The sequence below is a fragment of the Ursus arctos genome, unplaced genomic scaffold (assembly GCF_023065955.2).
Source record: "Ursus arctos isolate Adak ecotype North America unplaced genomic scaffold, UrsArc2.0 scaffold_1, whole genome shotgun sequence".
NCBI lineage: Eukaryota > Metazoa > Chordata > Mammalia > Carnivora > Ursidae > Ursus > Ursus arctos.
In genome coordinates this window covers 58,315,382-58,342,968 of record NW_026622763.1, presented here as the reverse complement: position 1 = coordinate 58,342,968, position 27,587 = coordinate 58,315,382, and the positions used below count along the sequence as shown (strand labels likewise).

General features: G+C 34.6%; 1 protein-coding gene across 1 annotated transcript in view; it reads left to right on the top strand.

The window, feature by feature from the left end:
• The window catches only part of CWC22 (CWC22 spliceosome associated protein homolog), a 56,196-nt gene that overhangs the window by 7,576 nt on the left and 21,033 nt on the right, over nucleotides 1-27,587 (top strand). The window contains exons 2-11 of the mRNA XM_026492407.4: nucleotides 8,800-8,939; nucleotides 13,449-13,516; nucleotides 15,202-15,312; nucleotides 17,895-18,140; nucleotides 21,303-21,431; nucleotides 22,378-22,546; nucleotides 22,935-22,988; nucleotides 25,200-25,335; nucleotides 25,432-25,638; nucleotides 25,743-25,805. Of these exons, the coding sequence (XP_026348192.1) occupies nucleotides 8,913-8,939; nucleotides 13,449-13,516; nucleotides 15,202-15,312; nucleotides 17,895-18,140; nucleotides 21,303-21,431; nucleotides 22,378-22,546; nucleotides 22,935-22,988; nucleotides 25,200-25,335; nucleotides 25,432-25,638; nucleotides 25,743-25,805 (1,210 nt within the window). The 5' untranslated portion in view covers nucleotides 8,800-8,912. The remainder of the gene's footprint in view (nucleotides 1-8,799; nucleotides 8,940-13,448; nucleotides 13,517-15,201; nucleotides 15,313-17,894; nucleotides 18,141-21,302; nucleotides 21,432-22,377; nucleotides 22,547-22,934; nucleotides 22,989-25,199; nucleotides 25,336-25,431; nucleotides 25,639-25,742; nucleotides 25,806-27,587) is intronic.

Sequence of the window (27,587 nt, the reverse complement as noted above, 5' to 3'; positions counted from 1 at the left end):
TTAAACAAAAGATTTTCCTTCAATACAGATATGTAAAGGCCATAGCAATCTTGCCATAGTTAGGACATAATAAGTTAAGAAATGTGGCCAATCTTTTTTCACATCTGTTCCCTGAGAAGGAACATCACCATGTGGAAGGCCAGGGGCTTGGGTCCTGTTCGGAGATTTTCTTAAGGATCCCATTACCACCTCCCCGCCCCCATTCAGTTTTGCATTTAGAACATTTCAAACTAGTTTTTCTTTTGAATATTATTTAATGTTATCATTTTCCCTGTTGAACAACTAAGTTTTGTTTTTTGTTTTTTTTTTTAACTCTGTCACAGTGGTTGAAGTTCGCCAAGTGTGCTGTTATGTAGAATGGAGAACAACAAACTAAAGGAAATCTATTTTGTTGACTCCTTTTTAATTTTTTATAGTAAGTTACAGTAAGTTCCTTTAACATTGATTGAAGACGCCTGAGGGACAGTAGGAGTACTCAACCAAAGTAATTGAAAACGCAGTGCATTTCAGCCATTAGTTGAGTATGTTTTCATCTTCTGAATTTTTGAGATAATTGCAGAATTTACAATTTCAGTTTCCAGTTAACAGCCTAAAATGCATCCTACAAATGTTACTAAATATTTTGTTTTCTGATGCTTGCTGAAACTGATAGGAAAATTATTTTTAAACTATATCTCCTTATTATAAAATGCCCTCCTTGTCCAGGGGAGCAGGTGTGGTTTTGCTGAATTGCTTATTTGTGACAGGAGAGAGAAATTTAATAATTCATCATAAAATCCACACAGTGATACTAAGAAGAGCAGAGAGAGCTATAACCTCTAGATAAATTGCTCTCATTGCAGGAATTTCCAATTAGTCTAAGTATCAAGCATGCACATGTTGAACTCTCAGAATTTCCCTATGGGCATATTCTGTATAAATCTGGATGATGATAGGACTTTATGCATTTTTTGTTAGAACCGTAGTAGCAGTCCTCTTCATAATATTGTCAATTTCACAGTTGCATTTTGGGACATGGAAATCTAACAGATTGTGTTTGATTGCCAGAAAATTATTTGGTGATGATGGTTGAAGGGTAGAAAGGGAAAGACGATACACACTTATCAGAAAGAAAACTCGATAAGTTTAGTTAAGTAAGGTAATTTGAAATAAAATATACAGAAAATTGCTGGGTGTATGTATGTGTAGATAAGTTGAGAATAGAAGCCAGGTTTCAGAACCAAGAAGGATAGCCAAGGAAAATGTTGAATTTTTCACAATAAAGTGACTTACTTGCTTATAGAGTGAATAATAGCTATGCCGATAAAATAAAGGGAACCTTTAAAATTTTATATCGCATATTTAAAAAGGAGTAGGTATGGCCTTATATTAATATCAACACCTTTGCTATCTGGAACTTTGGAAAAATGGATCAGTTTAGGATAGGAAGATTTTCTGGATTGTAGAGACTATATCTGTTTACATTTTTAGTTTACCAATTTGGTATCAATATATTAATGTTATCATTTTCATTGGGATGCAATATCAGATGGTTTTGGCATCAGAAAAACCTGGATTTTAGCTCTGCCATTTACTAGCTATAATTTACTTGGACACATTGCTTCAACTCTTTGAACCTCAGTTCTCCCATTGAAAAATAAGGCTAAAAAAATAAAGCAGGGTAATTATGAGGCTTGAATAAGAAGCTGTAAATGAAATGCTTAGTGTTGTATCTTTGTGGCTGCAGTAATTTATCATTCTTTATTGCTGGTTATTATCTTAACTTAAATTTCACATTTCAGACTTCTAAAATGGGAAGTATATGTAGTTAATTGGTTAATCTCTGGGTATCCAGGAACCTCATTGTAATGTGCTATAGACTCTATTAGTGTCAATGGTAAATTAGTTTGTTGAGGAGCTCCTGTGTACATTGACAGTTCTGTTGGCTAGTTTTGAACAGTAATGGTTAGCCTACATTCACCATTGCATGTGAGCTTTGGGACACTCACCATTATATTATTTTAAAATGACTTTTGTGTCAATGGAACATATGTTTATATAGTTGAGGGAAATAACTTAAAAATTTTTTTTTAAGATATGTTATTTATATTAGAGAGAGACGCCCATGCATGAGAGTAGGGGAGGGGCAGAGGGAGAGAATCTTTAAGCAAGACACCCCCTGAGCATGGAGCCTGACGTGGGGCTCCATCTCACAACCCATGAAATCACAACCTGAGCCGAAACCAAGAGCCAGATGCTTAACTGACTGAGCCACCCAGGCGCTCCAGAAAATACTTTTTAAAAGTTTGTGTATTGGCATTAGAGCTGAAAGTATCTCCATTATCAACTTGGGCACAGTATTTAGGTAACAGGTGATTTTGAAATGAGTCTTATTTCAAGTACATACTAAGATAAGTTCTCTTGAATAGAAAATATATGATAAGGAAGTAAGTAATTCCAAGAGTCGATATCCCACCGTATCTTATTCTTCCCCAAAAAACCGTGATATGAATATGCTAATAATTTCAGCAAGTTCACAATCAAACTAGATTAGAAAATGTTCTCTTCCAATATTTCATCGTTTATGTAGAAATAAGAACTTCAGCCCACCACCATTTTAGAAGGACAGTTGGGTAGAGTTTATTAGTCAGTTGAGTTAGTAATGAATTCAAGTTACTAACATGGGTTCTACTATATAAATACATCCCATTTTAGAGAAGGGAAATTGTTCAACTCGGGATCTAAACAAGGGCCACACATTACATTAAATCTGTTAAGTCTCTTTTGTTCTGTAGAAACTACCCTGCTTTTTTTTTTAATTTTTTTTCTTCTTTTTTCCCCATGGCATTGAATTTTTAGAGAAACGGGGTCATTTGTCATATATGTTAAAGCTCACCAGTGAGTAATCACCAATAACATACCTAATTAGTAATCAAAGTCAAGTTTGTTAATTTTCTGCAGCAAGGGAGACAGCATACTATGAGGGACCATGGGGTATCTCAAAAAGGGGGTTTAAGAAGGGTACTTACAGACTTTGTGAGAGTAGAGGTAGATATCAGATGGTCTTGGCAGGGATTAGGCAGAAATTGTAAACTAGTAAATTGCCAGAACAGTAGATGGTCTTATCTTCAGAACATACAGATCCTTGCAAACATCATTTTGTGGTCTTACTTTGGAACAGATGGGTCTAAAATAACTAGAAATAAGAATCTGACCTTAGCTAATCCACGATAAGTATATTGTGGCTTAAACTGGCACGATATTTCAGTTTTGCAAATCAGTGGAGTCCATTTTACAAGTAGTGGTTCATATTTCATTTGTCAGTTCTCTCTTTATAGCTGATATTGGGGTTACTCAGCCTAAGCTGCAGAATAGACCATTATCTTCTCGAAATACGATCAGTCCATATCTTTACTGTTGTTCAGTGGGTCATGATCATGTATCAAGTTTGTGATTGTCATAGTATCTCTAGTACCAGATTTTCTCGCTGTTTATGTTAAATGATCATTTAGTGTAGTGGTGGCTGCACTGCATTTAAGACTCTGGAGATCCCACATCGGTGATTGCAACATAGATGAGCTCTAGGACCAGGATTATTATGTTATCCCGTATTTCCCATAATCTGAACCTTTCTTAGAAAATAACCAAGTGACTTTTCCTGTAAATTGGGTTTGAGTTACTTTGCTTTGTCAGTATCTAAAGAATTAACACCATATCTGGAGATTGTCAAGGACAAGGATCTTGAAGTACCATGACTGAAAGGCCTAAATGTCTAATAATCATTTAGAAATATGTTGTCCAATATGTGTAAACTTAATTAAAATCTTATAAAAATGATTTTCTTAAATCCACTAGGCACATTTGAAGTGCTCAATAGCCACATATGGCCAGTAGCTGTTGTGTTAATGAAGTGGCTACTGACAGTGCAGAATGTGAACCTTTCCATCAATGCAGAAAGTTCCATTGTACAGATTTAGAAGCATCAACCAGCAGATAGGGAAAAAATAAATAAGGGGATAAAAAACAAAAATATGCAAAGAAGTAGCGTTTCTACTATCAGGGGAAGGAGAGCCTTATTCTGATAGCCTTGGACAGAAGTAGTTTTCAGTGTTTTCTGCTTCTGGACCCAAAAAGTCCTGGAAATCAGTCACAGGTGATGTGTGGTGGTGATCATGGCAGCAGTATCCATCAGGTCATTTCCTGTAAATAGTGAACAGTACTGAGTAAAGTCTTTCACACAGATTTCTTTTGATGTTCCTTCTGTACAGTTAAATTCTTAATGTTAGTTTATAGAAGGAGTGTTTAGTTGAATGTAGGGAAGCAAAAACGCCTGTAGACAATAAGTGACTCTGATTAATTTATATGATAATATTAGGATAGAAGAGAGTGGAATCCTCCATGGAGGTATAATATAGTATCAGTTTTATAAGGACTTAGTCACTGATTATCCTGGACATAAAACAAATGAAGGACACTGACAATTCTCTAGGCTTTTAATTTTTCCATAAGGTATATTCCAAATCTCATTAATTAATAAGCATATTTAAACCTATAAGCAAAAAAATTTTTGCAGAAATTATTTCAGTCCTTGTATGTGAATATATATGAAATTTGTATCTAGTTTACCTAGGAAGGCCGTTAATGTAGTTTTTTTTTCTCTTTTCCTATCTCAATTTTTCATGTCTTATATTCATTTTAAGAATAATAAAAGCACTTTATAGACATTTTGTCATCTGGATGACTCCATTTCAGTGCTTAAAGTTGTGCTTGTGCCCATGTTGCAGTAGGTAATGTTACTTCATTATTATGGCACATTTTTTAAACTCCTAAAGAGCCTGCGCTGTGGCAGTCATCATTGCATAACCAGTGAGAATTTTCTCCCTATGAATTGTGCCCAGAATCTCTCAGATTTAAAAATCACTGATAATTGATATTATTTTGCATGCGTATATATGCTTCTTACCAGTGAGTTAGTATGGATTAATACATTTGGAATGTATGTGTCCCTTTCCAAATGATTTATGACTATGTATTTCACTATAAGGGAGGGAGGCTATGAAGTCTCTGTGTTTTATATTCGTTATTCATGGTTTATGACAAATTGAGAACCAAGATTTCTCATCCAAAATCGGAAAGCTGAGGAAACCTGGGGAAGAGTTGGATATTGGAAATACCTTGGGGATGCTTTTATAGAACCAGCTTGCCTAGTCCTCCCCTCTGCCCGCCCCCACACACACACCTGATTTAGTAAGTCAGGTGGGCCCCCATATAGGTTCTCGTACTTCTATCACACAAGTGTTCATAATTTGATGTAACATAATGACTTAGTGAACCAGGTTTATATTAAATAATGATTTGAAACTGGCATGTATAAAAAAAGTAGAAGAAGCCCAACAAGCCACTTTGCTTGAGCTGCTTAGTGCTTTGCTTATCAATTTAGATTTATGTTTTGTAACTAGAATATAAGCTCCATGTGGGCAGGGGATTTTGTTGTGGGTGTTCACTGCTGTCTACCCAGTATCTAGAAAGATGCCTGGCAAAATAATAGAAGTGTAGTAAATATTATTTGTTGTTGAATGAGTGTATATATAAATAATATTGGGTGATAAAGGTGATAAGTATTTGTTAGAAATGATATGCTGGTTGTGCTGGTAGAGGTAAAAAAAAAATTAACCATTACCTTTAGGCGAAAGTTAATTGAGTAAAATTTTGAATTTTATAGCTCTATACATTTATAGCTATAAAAACAGGACCTCTGAAAAGAGTCATGTAAAAAAAGAAGACTCGCGTGATTTGTATGTTATGGCACAAAGTCCTCTTGTTAAGCAGTCACGTGGCTAAAACCCTTTCAAGACAAGATCTTGCCTTCAGGGTTGTGTCCATCTGCGGGGAGGACAGAACTAGCTTCTGTTTATTAGACATGTTTGTTCATTAATATTTGATAAAATCAGCAGTTAGATTTAGGTCCGCCATCTTTTTTTTTTTAATTTCCCTTCAGTTTTTTGTTCCTTTGTTCCTTCTATCTTGTCCTTTTAAATTATTTAAATAGTTTTTAAAATTCCATTTTAATTTATCTACAGACTTTTTAGCTATATTTTTTACATTACTTTGTTAGTCCTTAACTTTCCAAGTTTCTTAGAGTTGCTATTACTACCAATTCACAAAAAATTTAGAAGCCTTAGATCATGTAGGTCTATTTTACCTCCTCCTCCTATATGCTACATATCACGTATACTCTAATTACATACACTGTAACCCCTCAAGATGTTAATTTTTGCTTTAAATAAACCAATGTATTTTAAGTGAAGGAAAAAGTAGCCTTTTATACTTCCTGGGAAAGTTACCATTTCCACTGTTTTTCATTCCTTTTCCAGTCTCCATCTGGTATCATTTCCCTACAGCCTGAGAACTCTAGCATTTCTTGTAGTACAGGTCTGCTGGTGACACATTCTCTTACTTTCTCTTAGTTTTCTTTTGTTTGTTTTAATTAGTAAATGTCTTTATTTTCATTCTTAAGATTTATTTTTCCTGGAATTCTAGGTTAACAGTTTTTTATCTTTCAGCACTTTTAAGATTGTCTTCTTGTCTCCTTAGTTTCTGATAAGAAGTCAGTAGTAATTTGAATGGTTATTTCCCTGTATGTGTAATATATTTTTTTTCCCTTCTTGCTGCTCTCAGGATTTTCCCTTTATCTTTGATTTTCAGCAGTTAAGCTTTGACCATTATCTATGACTATGTGCATAGGCATGGTTTTCTTTGTATTTCTCCTACCTAGGATTCCCTGAGCTTCAAGAATCTGTAGATTTATGCCTTTTGCCAAATACGGGAGAAATTTTTTTATTCCATTTTTTCTCTTTCCTTCTTGAACTTTGATTGCACACATATTAGGTCCTTTGATATTATACCACATGTCCCTGATATTGTTCATTAAATTTTTTTGGTCTGTTTTTAGATTGGTTAATTTCTTTTTATCTTACTTCACATTCATTGACTTTCTTTTATCTCCATTTTGCTTTAAGTCTAACCAGTGAATTTTTCACTTCATGTATTTTTCAGTTTTAGAAATTCGGTTTGGTTCTATTTTCTTTTTCCTTTTGCTTTGTTTTTGCTGAACTTTCCTGCTTTTATTCCTTGTGAGCGTGTTTTCCTTTGCACTTTTGAATAAGCTCTAAAAACTTTGTATGCCAGTTCCATCATCTGGGTCATCTCAATTTTGGTCTCCATTGATTGTCTTTTTTCTTAAGCTTGGACCACAGTTTTCTGGTAAGTTATTTTAATTGTATCCTGGACATTGTTACTGTTATGTTATGACTGTAGATTCTGTTACATTCCTCTGAGGAGTGGTGACTTTTTAGGCAATTAACTTGATTAGACTAAATTGTAAGTTCTCTTAGGTGGCAGTTCATATTCACAGAACTCTGTGCCTTAGCATTACTCTGTTTTGTACATGTGTTCGTTCACAGGTGGTCAGAGAGTTGGGCACGTGGTGCTTCTCTCCTCTGGCTCTCTCCCTGCTGGGAGTCCCCTAGAGGCATGTTAGTCTAACTGCAGCTACAAATACAGAAGTGGTGATGTTCTGTAGATTGCAATTATCCTTTATAGATTAAGTTTGTAAATAATCTCATACACTCATATATATTGCTTTTAAGAACTTTGATGCCATGCTAACCGCTGTAATAGACCTAGTGATTTGTGTACATCCCTATGTGCATTAAATGATAGTAGCTCTCTGTCACTTCATAGTGTCAAGATTATTTGTGTATGTGGTCTAGTGGAAAGAAAACTTAATTGGGTATCCCTAGGCTAAGTTTCTGGTAGTATAGCTTAGGGCATTGAAATGATTTAATCTGACCTTCAGTATTTTTATCTTTAAAAATGAATTGAACTAGATAATCTGTAATCGTTTCTGGCATTCAAATGTAAAACTTTTCCTAGTTGTATTCAGTTATTTTGGTACTGGGCACAGTTCTTTCTGTATATTCTCTACCTCTTTTATTTTCTTCTATTTCATTTGACTTTTGTAATTTCATTACCTTTTGTAATTTCATTCACCAAACCATAAACCACTTAGATATGTAATTACAATTAAGTACTTAAATGGTAGTCCTGTGTTAACATAAGTAGCAGTTCAGCATTTTTCGAAAATTCCTGAAATGTAATTAACGGATATCGAAAAAAAAACTTTATTTTAGCATTTACTGTTGGTGATTAGGTTTATTCTGAGCCAAATAACTTAGTTCTTATACCTGCATATATCAGAAGTCATGTGCCTTTGATAGATTACATTAAAATTTACTTATATTTTTACACAGAGCATATTTATTTCTGAGTGATCATTATTACAAGAACATTGGATAATTCATTCTTAGTTTATATAGAAATGGGATATTTTATACTCTGTTTATATAGAGTTTATCTGATATAATTATTTCTTCTGTTCACTTGTTTTTTATATTATCACAGTACTGTTTTATGATATAGATTTAGGTGTCCCTCACTGAAAACAATTTGAATAAAGTTATCTGACATCAATTATTAAATTGAGTTTTGTTCCTCTCGGTCATTACACTAAAATACCTTAATAAGCCCTTGTTATTTGCTCTCTTATTCAGGGTCTTTTCTATGAATGTGTTCTTTATACATTGTTAAGTGGAACTGTTTAAGGAAGTTTTGAATTTTTATTTAATTATTGATTATATATCTGTGCCTACTGATTAAGAAAAATAAGATGGTCAAATAGTCATTGTGTGTAAATAATATGTTGTTATTTCACATACATTTTGTCAGTGTTAACAAAGCTTTCTTTGGTATACCTTTCAGGTGACATTTGCAGACAGAAAAAGTAAACTGTCAAGGAATTCATACCATTTGGTACCTGTTTTTTGGACCAACTTAAGGAGTTTTTGATTTATCAGATCAACTGGCAACAGAAAATGAAAAGTAGTGTGGCACAGATAAAAGTAAGTGTTTGTAATTTATAATGAAGAACATAAACTTGTACCTGTAGAACCAGACAGTAGAATGGCGTCATACACATATGTAACTTACACAATTTCAGGTGTAGCTACGTAGTCAGATAGAAGCAATAGTGTGCAAGAGGGCAAGTGAGAGAACGTGCAAGATGTATGTGTGTATGTCCATGTACATGTATGCATATATGTGTATCATTGCCTGCACAAATCAAGAAAGTGCATGTGAGTGAGCACATGCAAAAGAAGAATAATTAACAGGGCAGGGAATTCCACCATTCTTCTTAAAGAGCATACTTCCGTGAATGAGCGTGAAATGGAAGACAGGCATCTCCTTCCTCAGTTAATCATAGTTCCTGCATGTCTATCTACAAGGGAGCCTTTTATTGCATTTCATGTGCATAAACAAGCTCTTTTTTCTGTGCTGTCCTTTAGACATTATACACTTGTTGAACAAATATTCACTGAATTCTTACTATGTCCCAATGACTATTCTAAGCACTTTAGGTAAAATGGTGAACAAAACAAATCCTTGGTCTCATGGAGTTTGCATTCTAATGGGGGAAGACAGAAAATAAATTATAAACTTCATCCATAAGTAAATGGTGTGGGATAGTGTTCTTAAGAGCTAGACTCATGCTATAGACAAAAGAAATAGGGTAAAGTTGATCATTAGCATTGGGGGTTGCAATTTTTGATAGGGAGGGCCCACTGAAAAGGTAGCCATTTGAACAGAACCTTGAAGGATGTAAGGAAGTTAGCCATACAAATAACTGGGAAAAGAGTATGCCAGGCAGATGGAACAGCACATTTAAAGACAAAGAGTCTAGTGTCGCTGAGGCAGGTTATAAGGAAGGGAGAATAGTAAATGCAGTGAGAGCAGTTAACAGGAACCAGTAACGCCGTCTACTCTCTGAACTGTTCCTCTGCCTGTCAGTGGACTTGGCAGGAGAGCAAACTATTCCACTTATTTTCAATTGCACAGATCTACAAGCGGACACATCACTCCGTGGGTCTTGGAGTCAGTAAAGGGGAAGGTATATTTTTATTTAATTACAGATCTAGGCCCTGCTGCTTTCCTTCTTTAAAAAGAGAACCAGTAGACTGAGCTTAGTGGTAGACACCAGGTACTAGGCCAGGTGCCTGGTAGGTGTTTAATAAACTGAATTAATAAGACTTACAGACTGAGGCATGTTCTGCTGCCATCTTTTCTAAATTCTGTCGAGTATGGTACTGTCGAATGTAAGGCTTGGTAGACACCCAGCCCATGCTTGTATATCTTTTTTGGTGGGAGTTCACTGTCTCAAGCTAGATCTGTCTGTCAGTAGATACTTTCATATATTGTTCTGAAATCTGCCTCTTTGGGACTTGTACTCATTGGTCCAGTGGCACTTAAGCAGTTAACTAATCGTGGGCATAGTAGGTGGCTGACTGTGCTAAAAGCTAGGGATGTAAAGAGGAGACCTGGTGTGGAACTGGCTCTTGATTGAGCCAAATTAGACGAGAGCACTCAGATTTAGCCAGATATCTTTTACACAGAGGGAGATGTGTTGTTTAGTCTTTTCAGAATCCTTTTCCTGCCCCTCTTACACTGCTTCTCCACGTTTACCTCCTGTGGTCCCAGTGGGTCCTCGGTGGCACCCTTCCGTACTAGGAGTTGGTATCTTCAGTCAGCATGCCCTCCAAGCTTAGTGGCTCAGCTCTGTATGCCAGTTCGTAGCCTAGTCTGCCTCCCTTTCTCCATCCTGTTAGCCAAGGCAAGTCCACTAGCTGGGTGGGGCCCATTTTTACCTCAGGTGAAGCTTACATCTTCCCCTTGATGTTCTGAGGACTCATCTGCTAGGTTTGGGAGGGTTCAGCTGAGGATCCCTTGTTTTTCCATTGAGCCTTGCTGTAGCTTCCTTAGCTGTCAGGACCAAGTTTCCTACTTGTTTCAGCCCTTCCTCTCCTTGCTCTTAAAGACTGGTTCCTGAGCCTAATGGATGCTCGGAGGTTGGACTCAGCCTCCCTGCTCCACTGACCTTCTCATACTGCTATCTTTATTGTTAGAGATTATAGGTAACCACATGGTATAAACATTTGTTTGCTTAATGAACAATTTAGAGAATTTTTAAAGGTGAATTTGACAATATATTATTTTCAATGCCTACTCTGATTTATAATCTGAACTCTATGATAAAGGAAATAGGAAAATTGAGATTATTATTTGAATCACATCTAAAAATGATAAATTTTTTTATTTTACTTAGTGAAATCCTGTTCATCTACCAAAGCCTAGTTCAAATCCCCCTCTACCCACTGTCATCCCTCAGTATTCAGTTATAATGTTCCCTACTCAAGATGTCCTGTTAGCACTTTTGTGTGTGCCAGTCACGTTAACTTAATCATATTTACGAAATCCTGATTCACGACTTCAATATTTTTGGTTCCCCCCTTGCTTACAACAGATGTTGCGGAGATGTGTTAAAAATCATTAGCAAAGAACTGAGGCCTTCTCCCTAATGTAATCAAAATAATTGCTATGCCTTGTAAAGAAAAAGTAGACTGCAGTTTTGTTTTCTGTCTCTCTCTCTTCCCTCTCCTTTTCCCCTCGTCCTTCTCTTCCTCCTCCTATTTCTTCTTTTCTCTGTTGCTCTCTCAGGAACATATAATCTGATATGTTTAATTGTGAAAATCTTTACAGCTGGCTTTCTACCGTAAGATCATTAATTCCTTAAGGGTTTTTCCTAACTTTTGTCTACAGGGTGTCTACACAGGAAGGACTGTGTCTTACAGTAAATGATCAGTCCAATAAATGAACTATGTTTGGTGTTGCCATGAATCGAATGAGTCTTGTGTTCCATATTTGGTTTGGGATCTTGAAGTCAAGTTTTATAGAAAACTATGTCATACATATTGAACAATTTTCTCGTTGTGTTGCTAAGTGAAATAATTTTTAAAACTTTCTTACATACATTAGACACAGGATTTTAAGATCGTCGCATTCAGCATAAAATAGCCCCCAAACTATGGCTACCATAAATTACAATTTTTTTTTTAAAGATTTTATTTATTTATTTGACAGAGAGAGAGAGACAGCCATTGAGAGAGGGAACACAAGCAGGGGGAGTGGGAGAGGAAGAAGCAGGCTCCCAGCGGAGGAGCCTGATGTGGGGCTCGATCCTAGAACGCCAGGATCACGCCCTGAGCCGAAGGCAGACGCTTAACGACTGAGCCACCCAGGCGCCCCCATAAATTACAAATTTTGATCACATGCTTATTCACCTACGTAGATTAGTCTACTTTGTATATACTATAGAAAAATTCAGCAGTTAATGAGACTGTTTGGCAGTTTCCTTGTGATAATGTTTGACTCAAACTGCTATTAATTAGTCATAAAATAAGAGGAAGTTGGAGCTTGTTTACACCTCCGTGCAATATAATTTTTTATTTTTAAATGTTTCTTTTTCCCATTAAGGAGGCAAGCAGGTAAATATGCAGAACAGGTTGTTCATTATTTGATTTCCTTTTTCTTAGTTTTTAAGCTACAGCTACTTTTAAAAAACATACTATTTTTCCTTTCTTATAGTTAGGTTAGTTAAAATTATTGTAATCCTTAAAAAAAAAAAAAGCTGGCCAATATGAATGTTCATCAGTGATATAAAAAATTTACCCATTCACAGAGATCAATATTTTGGCTTTTTGACTGCATTTGGATTTTTAAATTAAGATTTGTTCTCCAACTGAATAGTTCATATCTCTGTGAAATTTCTCTTCAGTTCCATGTTACAGTGGAGTTATTTATTTGTATGTCTTGTTATTTTTCAAAGGATTTGGCATAGGAGCTTTCTCTCACGAATCATGTTTTTCAAATCCGTAGTCTAACATAGTGCCATACATATCAGACATTCAAACAATGTTTCCTGAAAGTGAAAACGAATTTTCATAAATATGTTAGAGTCGGTTTCTTCTAGCTGTTTACTTTATCCAGATTTAGTAACCTGAACTAAAGTGGTTTTTATAAGACAAAGTAGATCCAGGGAGAGAAGTGCTGTATTATAAGACTTTGATATAACCACAGGAGTGAACTCTTCTTGCTAGAAGACTTCTAGCCCTTAGTCATGTTTTTCACCAAGAAAAAGCTTTGGTCTTGTTTTTCACCGAGAGGTGTTTATAAAAATGATGTTCTATATATTTAAAACTTAACACATAGTATAAAATACCATTAAGTGGCATCAAAAATATGAGAATTACTTTCTTCTACCTTGAATTTTTTTTGGTTAAAAAACTATGTGGTCCATAGTGAAAACAGATTTTTTGCCACAGATATTTACCTTGGAGGGCCTGAAAATTTTATTTTACATACTGTTTAGATAACATGAATTATTCTTATGATTTAAAAAAAGCTTTGAAATAATTTGTAAAGCACTTCCAATTTTCTGAGAGACATATTTCATTTTCTCTGTGTTTTTAACATAATTTTTAAAATAACCCCTCCCCCTCTTTTTTTCCCTTTGAAAGCATTCTTCTGGTCATGACAAAAGGGAAAACTATAATTCCTATCAGAGGACCTCCTCTCCAGAAGACAGGTAAATAATTTTTATGTGCTCCTGCAATTTAAAGTTTTTGTAATGAGTTTTTAAAAATTATTTAGTTCTTAGGTTCTTCATTTTAGGGTGGGTGATTTCTTTTAGATGGTTTTACAATATTACTTGAATAAGCTTAAGGACAAATCATTCTTGAATGACTGCTCTAGGAGTTTCTAGTAAATAATTCTGGATTTTATCTAATTTTGGAGGTGAGAATAATTTCAGCATGTCAAATACTACATAAAAGTTTTACAAAATGAAATGAATACTGGATGAAACACTAGATGAAAGTTTATAAAATGGAAAACTGAGTTGAAATCACCTTATTTTGAAGTGCTGCTCTTACTGTTACTGCTATCCTTTACATAGCTCTCTATAGATTTTAGAATACTTTTATATATATATATCTTATGTGTTAAGATGAAAGATCTAGAAATATTACTATTAATGTTCATCAGGCATTCATAGTAGTACTTCAGTTATTTCACTTAGTGAGCTATGACCATTAAAAATAATTAATGAAGGGAGATGCATCCACTAAACGTTGTTTCAGTGATCTCATCTCTTCCTTACCACATATGTACTTTCTTCTTATTTCACTCTGTTGTCTCTAAAAACTTTCGTTTCATGAACATCAAATTAATTGTCATGGCTTGCAACTACTTAGTACCGTTCATCAGTCACTTACTTATTGTCTTTAAAAAAAAAAAAAACTCGACATGCACAGACACACATGTATATCTATATGTTATATAAGTTAATTGTAGAAATATACAGTTGACCCTTGAACAGCCTGGGGGTTAGGGGTACTAACACCCCCCCCATAGTTGAAAATCTGCCTATAACTTTTAACTCCCCAAAAGTCATAACTACTAATATCCTGCTGTTGACCAGGAGCCTTACCGGACAACATAAGCAGTCAACTAATATTTTGTATATGTTACATGTATTATATACTCTATTCTTACAGTGAAGTAAGCTAGAGAAAAGAAAATGTTATTAATAAAATCATGAGGAAGAGAAAAATACATTTATAATACTGTGCTATATGGTTAACTGTATATAAAATATGAATTACTATATATATATTACTATGTGTATTTATTTTGTGTGTATTTATTTAACTTCTCTTGAGGATCTCTGACTTTATTGATATTTAAAGTTCAAATGGCAGATCTTATGCTGTCATCCTTGTTTGCTAATAATTTCAGTTCTTTCTCACTGCTACTCAGTAAAGCAAGTTCAAGAATAATAGCTGATGTGTTTTGGATGTCTTTTGGAATGAGTTAAGCTGGTTTTTGTGGAGGCCAACCAATGACATTGGTCCCATTTGCTCATTCCTTTCATAAAATGTGCCAACTAGGCAAAAGGAGTCATTTGCAGGGTGGGTTTTTTTCATGCCAACTATATATGATATCCAGATATATATCTTTTACTTAAGATGATGTGAATCAGGATGACAGGTTTGGTTATGTGAACTCCAGTAGTAGTTTTGTACACACTCTGAAAGCTTTTATAATCAAGACTAAATGAATGGTGTCAACAAAATAAGCTGTTTGTTAAAAAGTTCAGTAAGACATAGTTCAGTCATAGAGTTGCTTTAGCATTACCAGTATGTGATTTTTCTAGGCATTTATAACATAGTAGTTTTCATCTTATAACTTTGATTTTCTTTTATGTTTTAGATATGGAGAACAAGAAAGATCCCCTAGGGATAGAGATCACTTTGATTACAGCAGGTCAGACTACGAGCATTCAAGAAGAGGACGTTCTTATGATAGTAGCGTGGAATCACGGTTAGTATTGGAAATTTTAACTATAGAAAAATCTTACTTGTCCAAATTTTCTTTATGCTTTCTAAAAAAAAACAATAATAATAGCAGCTACCATTAAATGGATGTTCTTAGGTGCCAGGCTTTCTAATAAGGACTTCATGTGAATTAACTCCTTATTGCAGTAAATGTAGGGAGTAGATACTATTGTGTGTTTTATAGATGAAGAAACTAAAAGGGAAGAGGATTTAAGTCATTTGTTTGTGTTTTAGAAGCATGTCATTGGAAAGTCCAGGTCTGTCTGACATTGAGCCTAAGCTCTTATTCATTGCATGGTACTGTACTGCATGAGAAGCTGGCAGTGTGAGTTTTTGAGATTCCTTACCGAATGAAAGTCGTTTATATCATATGACATAGAGTGATCAAAATATATTTTCCTGCATGATGGCACTGGGACAGTGAGAATGAAGTTACCAGTCTAGTTTTTACCTAAATATAAATTATTCTTTCTTGAGCCTTGGAGAATTTGACTACCCACCCTATTAGTCATCCAGTTTCAAAAACACGTCTACCTTATTTTATTGTTCATGAAGGTCTGTATCCTTTTGATGTCTCCCTCATGTTACCCACTCCATGACTACCAAGACTGTACCCCCACTAAAATTTTGATGAAACTCCTCTGCAGTTTGAGGCTGATCACATTATTTGATATCTGGAGCCTAAATTTCCTTCTCACTACTTACTTTCTAATATGTACCCAAAACTAAAATGTCAGATGAAATTAACCTCCAAAAGCCAGACTCATCTGCTGTCACCTTAATGACCCCTCAGGAGAACCAACTACTGCCACCATAATTGGTGAGCTAAGCATTTTGCATTCTTTCTCAAATACTGTTAAGACTCTTACTAACTAGGTACTATTTTTCACAATTTACAGGGGGGAAGAAAAAAGTGAAGTGGGTTTGAAGTGATTATGTAACTTACTGAGGTTGTAGTTGCCTATCTGGTAGACAATGAAAGTGGGATTTGAACTCAATTTGGATTCCAAAGCCCATGTTTTCTTCCATAATCTCTGACTGTATTACTTCATTGTAACTTGTTTGGTCCAGTGTATGTACCTAAGTCTCATTTGATCCATACAGTCACACTGTGAAGTAAGCAGGCTATGTATTACATAGAAAATAAAAGGTAACAGTATTAAAGCATTGGAAGAGAAATATTTCTATTTAGACTTGAAAAACACTCCATTACTTCTGCACTCTAAAGGAACAAACAGTGAAATTGTAAAGACGCAATTTTATCAGGCAGCTAGCAGTCTCACCTAGTGTTTCTCAGAAGAATCATAACCAATGCCAGTAAATCCCTACTGTAGTTATTCTCTTAGAACATACTACACTCATAATAAGAAGTAACTCAGTTGCAAATCAGTGCCTAGATTGCAGTGCACCTGGCTTTGTGACTATTTGGGTTGTCTATTTGGAACCACCTTTTTTCCCTTCTGTTCACTCTGTCTTCGTGTATACAGTGGTACACTTCAGTTTCAAAACAGCTCCTCTGAATCCACCTGACTAGGTGACTGCTTTTCTCTCTTTGTAAGTTGTATTACTGTATATTAAGACAGACTATCTCAAATACATCCCCCCCCCTTGATCTAGCTAAAATCCATCGAGCGGTTTCCTGGTAATGGTGATAAATGACACTTGTTTTTATGTACTGTATTCATTTAACTAATGGTTGCACAAAGCATGAGCAGAATGATCTAAGTTTCCAAGGTAGTATAGATTTTTTAAAAAATGGCTAAGAGGACAAACTCTTCTCTTGGGAAAGATAGCAAAAAAGCAGGAATTTACTTTTCCTGTTAGTTCTTGATAGTTTCAGAAAATAATACCTTGATTGTTTTAAAAATGTTAAGAAAGGATACTCACCTACTATAGTCGGGAAGAGTTATAGCTGGAAAATAGTTGATTTTTTTTTCACATTGTCTCAAATAACCAGATGCTTCTGATACTCTGAGGTTTTAAAAGCCAGTTCTATCAAGAAATAATTTCAAATGTTAAGTTTTTTTAGGACATTTTTATTCCGAAATTGCCATTATTGGAGATAAACTCTGGTTTCTTCTTTATACAGAGTATCATGTACATCATGGGCTAAATTATCTTCCGAAAACACTGTCTTTATGTCACTATCACACTTCCCACCCTTGCCCCAGTATAAATTCTGTCAAGTCTTGAAGCCCTAGTTTAATTTACATTTTCTCTATGAAGCACTTCCTCACCATTCCAAACCACTTTCCCTTGTCTGAATTTGCAGCCTGCAAATGGTCTCACTGATTTGGTACGCAGCTCATTTAAGAATGTAATTTATAGGGGCGCCTGGGTAGTGCAGTCGTTAAGCGTCTGCCTTCGGCTCAGGGCGTGATCCCGGCGTCCTGGGGATCGAGTCCCACATCCGGCTCCTCCGCTGGGAGCCTGCTTCTTCCTCTCCCACTCCCCTGCTGTGTTTCCTCTCCCTGGCTGTCTCTGTCACATAAATAAATAAAATCTTTAAAAAAAAAAGAATGTAATTTATATTGTCTTTTCTCCATTAAAAAAAATTTAATATTACAGAAGTAGGGACCGAGAAAAACGCAGAGAAAGAGAAAGAGATATGGATCGTAAAAGGTCTCGGAAGTCTCCAACTCCTGGGAGAAGAAGCCCAGAACCATCAGTAACCCAGAGTTCCTCTGCTCAGGATGAACCTACTGCAAAGAAGAAGAAAGATGAGCTGGATCCTCTTCTTACTCGCACCGGTGGAGCATATATTCCTCCTGCAAAGCTCAGGATGATGCAAGAGCAGATTACAGATAAAAACAGGCATGTCAATACCACTGAATATACAAAGCAGTGATACCCTCGTCGAAAAAAAGTCAACTATGGTCTAATTAACATTGGCTATTGAAAGTTTACATTACCAGTCCACAATGGTAGAGACCTCAAATTATATTTCTCTTCTTTACTCCATAAGCTCCCTCGGAGCTCTGCTTACTCTTTACCCTGACATTAGCTCAACTTCTTTATTTTTTTTTACATGAATTAAATCAAAAAGGGTTGAGGAAAGATCTTTTATTTTTACTATTTTCAAACTATTTCATTTATAGTTATATGCATGCCTATAAGTAGTGTCCATTTTTCATAGATAATCAAGAGAATTATTGATATTTTAGAACTAAAATCGATCTTTCCAGTTGTACCAAACCAGGAGTTGGCAAACTTTTTCTGTAAACAGCCAGACACTAAATAATTTAGGCTTGTGCAGTGTTCTGTGTCTGTTGCAGCTACTCAGCTCTGCTGTAGTAGTGAATACAGGCATAGGTAATATGTAAACAAATGAGTGTGACTCTGTTCCAGTAAAGCTTTCTTTTTACAAAAATGGGCTGTAGGCTGCTTTTGAGTCAGGGATGTAGTTTGCCAACTCCTATACTAATCTATGAAATGAAGTTGAATCTTCTCTACTCCATAGTTTTCTTAGACCATACCATCTTAGACTATAATTTTTGCTAAGGCAAATAATCAAAATTCACCAATAAACATTCACCCTCAAAATACCTTCACTTCCTTTTCAAAATAAGTGAGATGAGAGGAGCTATCTATGAAAGTATTGCTAAGTTTCCAGGACCTTTTTCTCTAGCAGAATGAGAGGATAATTACGAAAAGTATGGTCCGGGATTGAAATGGTCACTCAGTTGCCAGTTAGGTAAAAAGAAAGATTGGGATAGAGAGTAGCTAGACTTTAAGAAAAACAGATTTCCAGGTGAGCCAAGAAAGAGTATTCCCACATCTTTCATAGGTATTTTAATGGCAACTTGAAAGTACTTGAGACCCTTACATAAATGAAATCTAAATTTACTTTATGAATTAGCTTGAGATAGAAATGTGATTTATATAAAGTACAAGTATTTGAAATAAAATTTTTAAAATTTATGAGCTAGAAAGGGACATTAGATGACATTAAATTTAAAACTAATTAGCACGTTTCTCTGTATGTGTAATATTCCAGTACATGGTAGTGATGCCTGCAGTGTTACGTTTGGAAGGGATTTGGAGATGGCTTCTATGGTTAGCAGGAGCTTCATGAGCATGTAGGCATTCTGCTTTCTGTTCTCTGCTCTTAGGAGGAGGCAATAATGGCAGCATTAGAGGGAGAGTCATTGTCTCCAGTCCAGTCCAAAGCAATCCTAGTTATAAAAGACCAGAAACATTGTTATTAAGCCAACTCCTACTTCCTTATAAATAAAGTGTGTGGAGAAGAGTCCCCAGTATATGTAATTTTACACAGATTCCTGGAAGATAATTTTATATATAGTTTAAATCCATTCATAGGCTGTAAAGGGGACAAGGAGAAGTAGAAGTTTCTTAAGAGAAGTCTGTAGACTTCACTTCTGGTAGATACTAAGTCAGGGGAATTGTAGGCTTCTTAATTAGGAAGTACAACTGTACTTGATTATGTTGTTTGTTTGTTTTATTACCAAGGATTAATAGAGATTGTGATTATGTATCAGCAATCTTACTAATTAGGCTAGTTTTTAAGCCATTGATCTTGTTTCTCAAATAGTAGCATACCAAAGGGTTGGGGTTGGGACCCACTGGAAGTGTTGCACCCACCTCAAATGCAGGCATTTAGGGAGTACATGATCTTTAGGGAATTTAAAAACAATATAATTAACTGCAAGTCAGTCTGCTTTTTGTTCTCACTGTCTTCTGAGGACAATGTCAGTGATAAAGTATTCTTCCCCACCAGGGTAGACTGCTCTCACCACCTCTCCCTTGATTTACCACTCCAGAACAGGGATCCCTAACCAACAGACCTTCAAGAGGTCCATAAAGGAATTTAGGCAATCCATGAATGTAAATGGAAAGAAAAAATTGCATCTTTACTTTTGCTTATCTCTAACTAAAAGTTAGCATTTCTTTCTATCAGGAATGTAGGCAGCAGACTGTAGTATTAACAGAGTATTTGCAGCAAATATCTCAAAGTATTGCTTATGGCCATGCTACTTGGAAATTAAAGAAGTTATTAGGCCTACCACCACTTCTTGTTATTTAATGTGTTAAAAAGCACATAGAATTCTATATCAAACTTTTTTTCTTTTCATGCTTTGAATACTATTTAAATATGATTGGTATCCTTTGCAATCCTATATATTTATATATATTGTTCCAAGAAGTCGTTCAGCTTCACCAGACTGCCAGAGAAGTATAAGGAAGATGAAAAAGATCAGACTTTCTGCAGCTGATATCATATTCCACAGAGAAATAAATATAAAAACCATAGAATTATAGAGCTTTAAAAGACCTTAGGTTTTATCAAGTTCAACCTAAACAAACCCAGTTAGGCTAAAGTATTGCCTAAGATCTAAGTTAAAAAAAAAAAAAAAAGCAATACAGATGTGGAACTACTGCCTAAATGCAGAGATGTTCTTTAAAATACAAGTCTTTCAGCCCCATGATATCATGACTCTCCCTTTTCCTGTAATTATTACCATTTCTTTACAGTTTAAAATATTTAATTTTGTTTTCCTTATGTTTTATAAGAAAAGACATAATAAAAATCTCCTTTTTATGGCTTATATTTAGGTATTTCATATCATAATTTAAAATTTTTAAAAGTTGTCATTTTAAAATATTTTCTTTAAAGACAGTTTTAACTAAATGAAGTATTATAATGTAAGTATGTATTGAATCTAATGAATATTATAATTTCCAATATACATGGACATAAGAACAAACATTATCCTTATATATCCTTATACAATTTTATTATTTATTAAAGAGAAGTGATCTATAGTTGAGCATATGTACAGAACATCAAATATAGGTTTAGGTATTCATATAGTATTTTACTCTATTTTGAGGTCATTTTATGAAAGTAATGTTAAAAACAAAGAAACTTAAGTATTTTTTAGGTTCTTACTATAATCTCTGGTTATTGTAATTGTTGACTAAGTTTTCATCTTTATTAAAATCAATTCTTTTTAGCTTAGCGTACCAGAGGATGAGCTGGGAGGCCCTAAAGAAGTCAATCAATGGTCTTATCAACAAAGTCAACATTTCTAATATAGGTATTATTATTCAAGAACTTCTTCAAGAAAACATAGTTAGAGGAAGGTAAGCATCAGCTACTTTATTCATAGTATTTCACAGCGATTATTCAAATGAACATAGTATTTACATGGACAATAATCATTGATTTATTGTGCTACTTCAGGAGTAGTCGAGCATAATTATTTAAAATGCAGATCTTGTAAAAATGTAAGCTACTAACAAATAACTTGTACTTCACCATTAGAAATTGTGCAGTTTTTGCTTTTTGAAGTTTCATATCACATAGTGTTTTTTGTGCAGACATTTATTTACTGAATACTTCCAATAATTTAAACTCATAAGAAATAATGAACATTTATATATATATATATATATATATATATATATATATAAAATTTTCTAGTGAAAGCAAAGTGAGAATGTAAAAGAAATGAGAAAGATCAGTGATAAATCTTAGAAAAGCAGAAGGAAATGACAGTCATTTTTTGTGTAGTTTTAACTGGTTGTGATTTTAAAAGGATCAGGAAATAGAAGTATTTTATACTCTGTTTTTTACTTTGAAATCTGTGGGATGTTTTCCTGTGTCATTCCACGTGACCCTGATTTATCACCTCCAAAACATTGGTGAGGGGGCATATAAAGTAAGTTGTAACCTGTTGTGGGGATATAGAAAGTTGACCAAGACGCAACTACTGTCCTCAAAGGTAGGTAGGTAGTGCTCTCCCATTTTAATCAGAAAGCAGCAGAGGCTATATGGGTTGTTTAAGATCTCACAGTGTATAAGCACTGGGTTTTCTTTTCTCATTTTCTACTCTGTTGATTCAGTTCTCAAAGTTAAACCTGGTGACTATTAAGATATTGTCTTCCTCCTTTTGGCAGTCCAGTAACTATTTGCCATTACATTGCTAGAAATAACTTTGCATCTCTCCCCTTATCAAATCCATATAGAACAGTGCTCATTTCAAAATGAGTTAGAAGTTGACTCTTCTTTTTTTTCTTTTTTATACAGAGGCCTGCTCTCTAGATCTGTTTTGCAAGCACAGAGTGCTTCTCCAATCTTCACCCATGTTTATGCAGCGTTAGTGGCAATTATCAACTCAAAATTTCCACAGATCGGAGAATTAATCCTCAAGAGGTTAATTCTTAATTTCCGAAAAGGCTATCGAAGAAATGATAAGGTATATATGATGGGCTTGTACGTCGACTGCCACATAGGGACAGACTAATAATCTAGTATCAACAGTGATAAGCAATGTTGATTGCTATGTTGGATTCTTTTAAAAACTGCATTTCATGATAACATTTTTTTGTTCCATTAAATATCTCTAGCCACTAATGATGAGCCACAAAAATAATGGCTTTAACTGTAGAATTAAAATTATTTAGCCAGAAATGGGACTATTTTGCATGTAATAGTTTTTATCTTGTAACTTTCTTATATTATAAAAATTATCCTTGTGTAGTACGTATTTTAAATAGAGTGTGTAAATAAGCTATAGATTTAGTAGTTAAATGAAGATTGGTTTTAGTTTATAGACTAACATTGTCTCTGTCTTCACTTTTCAGCAACTTTGTCTTACTGCTTCAAAATTTGTGGCACATCTTATTAACCAAAATGTGGTAAGTAATTCTCAAAATTTGATACCATTCAGTGGCATTAGACATCACATGCTTGATGCCACTTCATTGCCACATCTCTTTGTTTTGCCTTGTAGTCTTTCAGAAAAGTATCTTGGATGATATTTTAGTTTTAAAACTGTACTAGGGGCACCTGGGTGGCTCAGTGGGGCGCCTGGGTGGCTCAGTCATTAAGCGTGATCCCAGAGTCCTGGGATCAAGCCCCACATCAGGCTCCTCCACTGGGAGCCTGCTTCTTCCTCTCCCACTCCACATGCCTGTGTTCCCTCTCTCACTGGCTGTCTCTCTCTCTGTCAAATAAATAAGATCTTTAAAAAAAAAAAAACTATACTAAATGTGTTTAATATTCTTAAATATAAAAAGGAACCCCGAACAGGTATTTTATCAAATTGATCTGCCTCTTAATATTGTACATGGTTATTCAACTACAAATATTCCTTCAAAGAATGTAATTTAATCATATTTATAAGACAGTAAAGTTGCTATTTCTTCCACTCTTTTCACCTGTACCTGTTGTTCATGAGAATGTAATACTATCTGATATTCTATAAAAAAAAATATTTTCTCTGCAAGAACATAGTATATAAAGTCATATATTCTTAGAATCAGTTTATAGGGGTGCCTGGGTGGCTCAGTCAGTTAAGCATCTGCCTTCCGCTCAGGTCATGCTCTCAGGGTCCTGGCATCGAGTCCCTCATGGGGCTCCCTGCTCAGTGGGGAGCCTGTTTCTTCCTCTCTCTCTCTCCTAGTCATGCTCTCTCTCACTCTTACTCTGTCTCTCAAATAAATAAAATCTTAAAAAAAATAGTGAGTTTATAAAATATAAGTGAAGTAATTTTAATCTGTTTTAATTGCAAGTAATTTTGTCTTTTTATTGTTCAGGTTTTTTGTTTATTTTGTATTCATCCATTCATCTATTTGAGAGGTTTTTTTTTTATTTGAGAGTTTTGAGTTAGCTTCTATTTAAACTTAAAAATAACAGAATCGCTCTTATTCATACTCAAAGGTTTCCTTCAGATGTATATTATGTTTAATTATATATAAGAGGAAGAATTTTGAAGTCACATTTAATTTTATTTATCTGCCATTAATTATTTTAATTCTTTCCTACATGAAGTTCTTTCCCATGTTCATTCTTAAAAACCCATTAGATTTTAACCTAATGAGTTTAAATTATTGCAATGATAACTTGCTTCTTAAGACCATGGAGACTTAATTTCACATATCTATGTGAAAACACAGTAAGTTTTAGTTTTTGAATGTATATTCATTTATATTGAAGATATTTTTGTCATTGCCACAAAACAGTTAAAATGTTAAATATTTTAGATCTTCTAACTTTGGTACAGGGCAATATTTTCTTATCACCTTGATGTAAGACTGTTACCACCATCCCACAAAATAAAAGCAATATGTATTTTTGATGTTGTGCTCAATGGAAGGGATATTTCCCTAAGTTAAGACTTAGACTGTTTGCTTCCCCATCTCAAAGAAGTATCCGACCTTAGGAAGGCATACATATGGTGTCTTGAAAATGCTTCCTAGTACCTTTCCCTTTCACAGCAAAGCTGTTCGATAGAATTTTATTCCCACCCTACCTGGCATTGTTTTTAAGTATTAATTTTTGAACATGGTCAGTGTCAATAACTTGATTTAGAGGGGAAAAAAAAAGGAGGGAAGTATTTCAAAACCATCCTTGAGTACCAGAAACAGTTAAGATATTTCCGATTAAATTATTCATGTAATTTAAGAACTATTTGCTGTATAACAGAATTGCTGATAGAATGAGCTAGGAAATGGATATAAAGAGTTGTGGTTGTGAAGAAGGGCATTAGAAAAAAAGTGTAGTATAATTTTTAACTTCTATTTTGAAGCTAATTATGGCATTTCCTGTAGATATTATATTGTTTCCTATATATAGTGTATAAGAATTATTTCTTTTGGAGATAAATCAGATAGTTGTATTTAATGTAATCAATTTAGATTTTTGGAACAATCATCTGGAAATTTTTAACACGTAATGAGAGTGAAAGAAAAATTGTATCCCATATTTGGGGTATTTCTGTATGCATTCTAAAACTTTGCTCATCATCTGCAAAAACCAGATTTGCTAATTTTTTAAATTACTATCAATAGTAGATTAGTATATGTAAAAGCATTTTCTCAATTCCATATGTCTTCATTCTGTTTAAGGCACATGAAGTTTTATGCCTGGAGATGCTCACTTTGCTTCTGGAAAGACCAACAGATGATAGTGTTGAAGTAGCTATTGGTTTTCTCAAGGAATGTGGCCTCAAATTAACACAAGTGTCACCAAGAGGAATCAATGGTAAGTATATGCCCTTGGTTTGACACTGAGATTTTGTTTGAGTATGATAATATCTTTTGCTTATTTTATTGCTTTTTTCTTTCATTTTAACTTTAGCTATATTTGAGCGCCTCCGAAACATTCTCCATGAGTCTGAAATTGACAAAAGAGTTCAGTATATGATTGAAGTGATGTTTGCTGTACGGAAGGATGGATTCAAGGACCACCCTGTTATCCTAGAAGGACTTGACTTAGTGGAAGAAGATGATCAGTTCACCCATATGCTCCCTCTGGAGGATGACTATAATCCAGAAGATGTTCTTAGTGAGTCTGAGTCTGGGAGGGGCTGGGTACAGGGTGAGTTGGGAAGTGGGGCACCAACAAATGTAAATATAGAAAATAAACAATTTTTAATTAATTTTTTTAAGATGTTTTCAAGATGGATCCTAATTTTATGGAGAATGAAGAGAAGTACAAAGCAATTAAGAAAGGTATGTGGAATTTTATAATCTATTTTGGATAAGTAGAAGCAATTCATGTAGTTATATAATACTGATAGAAAGGTTTAGATCACGGACAAAATGAAATCTCTATTATGAAGCCATTCTCTTCACTGTTTACCCATGCATTATTTTTCTGTCTGGTGCTTGTTTGTGGTATTACTTCATTCTAAATTATTTACCTCATTGTCCCTGTCCTCTTCCCCTCTGTTTAAATTATACAGCCCTTAAGTCTCATTCCTCTTAAAAATGTCTATATAGGGGCACCTGGGTGGCTCAGCCAGTTGAGCGTCAGACTCGCCTTCAGCTCAGGTCATGCTCTCAGGGTCCTGAGATTGAGCCCTGTGGCAGGCTCCGTGCTCAGTGGGGAGTGTGCTTGAGATTCTCCCCCTCTCCTTCTTCCCCTGTATCTGCGCACGCTTGCTCTCTCTTTCTCTAAAATAAATAAATAAGTCTTAAAAAAAAGAAGAAATATTCATATATTACTAGTGGCCCTTATTTTAACTTCACTACCACTTAAGAATTGGTGCTTAAATTGATGTCCAATTTAATATTCAACTAGATGCTATACTTTTATTATAAAGTGCTGTACTCTATTTCTTGAGAGCAGGTTGATATCCTGATAAAATAAATCACAATTCCAGATAGGCTGTCAGTGTTCAATAAACTAATAAATTGATGATTATTATTCATATGTCATCAATATATTATAAGCACTAACTTTGGACAGACTTTGGTTTGCATTTTGTCTGTGCCATTACTAGCTAAGTGACCTGGCACAAATTACTTGTTTGATGTAAATGTTACTTGTTTAAGGATAGATAAAATAAAGTGCTTTGTATTATAGAGCAAGTATTTTGGCGATCCTTTTTTTTTTTAATATTTGTATCATTTTTCTTTTAAGGCTAATTTCAGGGCTACGTATATAATTATATTATAATTATAGTTTTATGAATTCATTTCCCCTGAGTTGTGATTTTACGTGAGAAGTACTTACTGTTCTGAAAGCTCTCAGGAAGACAGCAGGAGGCCTAGAGCTCTGTCACTTCCTGAATTCTATGCTTTAGTGAGGCTTGGAAGTAGTGAAGTAGAAAGTAAGGTGTAAGCAGCTTTCCGTTTCTATACATTATTCTAAAAACCTGGTACAATAAATAGATTGCTCTCCTTAAGTGCCAATTTCTGAGGGGGCATTTCACTGCATAGCCAGATTCCTTTTGCTATTACAATTTAGTTTCTAAACATGGAGAATTCCTTAGACCCATTTTGCCTTCTTATGAACTTCTTTTTCTACAGTACCACTCAAAGATCCTAAGTGGTTTTATGGAATTTTTATCATACCTAGTATGATTTTTTTTTTTAAACTTGGAAACTCCACTTCGATTTCTTTAGGATATCAGTGGTTGAGCAATGCTAGGAAAGTAGTACTTTTCTTTATTGTAGCACTTAAACTCTTTGAACTTAAGTTCCCTTTATACTCTTGAAAATTATTTAGTACTCCAAAGAGCTTTTATTTGTGTGGGTTACATCTGTTGACATTTACTTTATTAGAAATTAAAACTGAGAATATTAAAAATATTTATCAAATCATTTCAAAATAACAGTAATAAGCAGTGTTATACATTACATACTTTATGAAAATAACTACTTTATGAAACAAAGAAATTTGAGAAAACTGGCATGTTTTATATACTTTATACAATTTAATGTCTGATTTAATAGGAGATGGATTTTCATATTGTGATTTCAGTCTCTTGCAATAGGTTGTTTTCATTG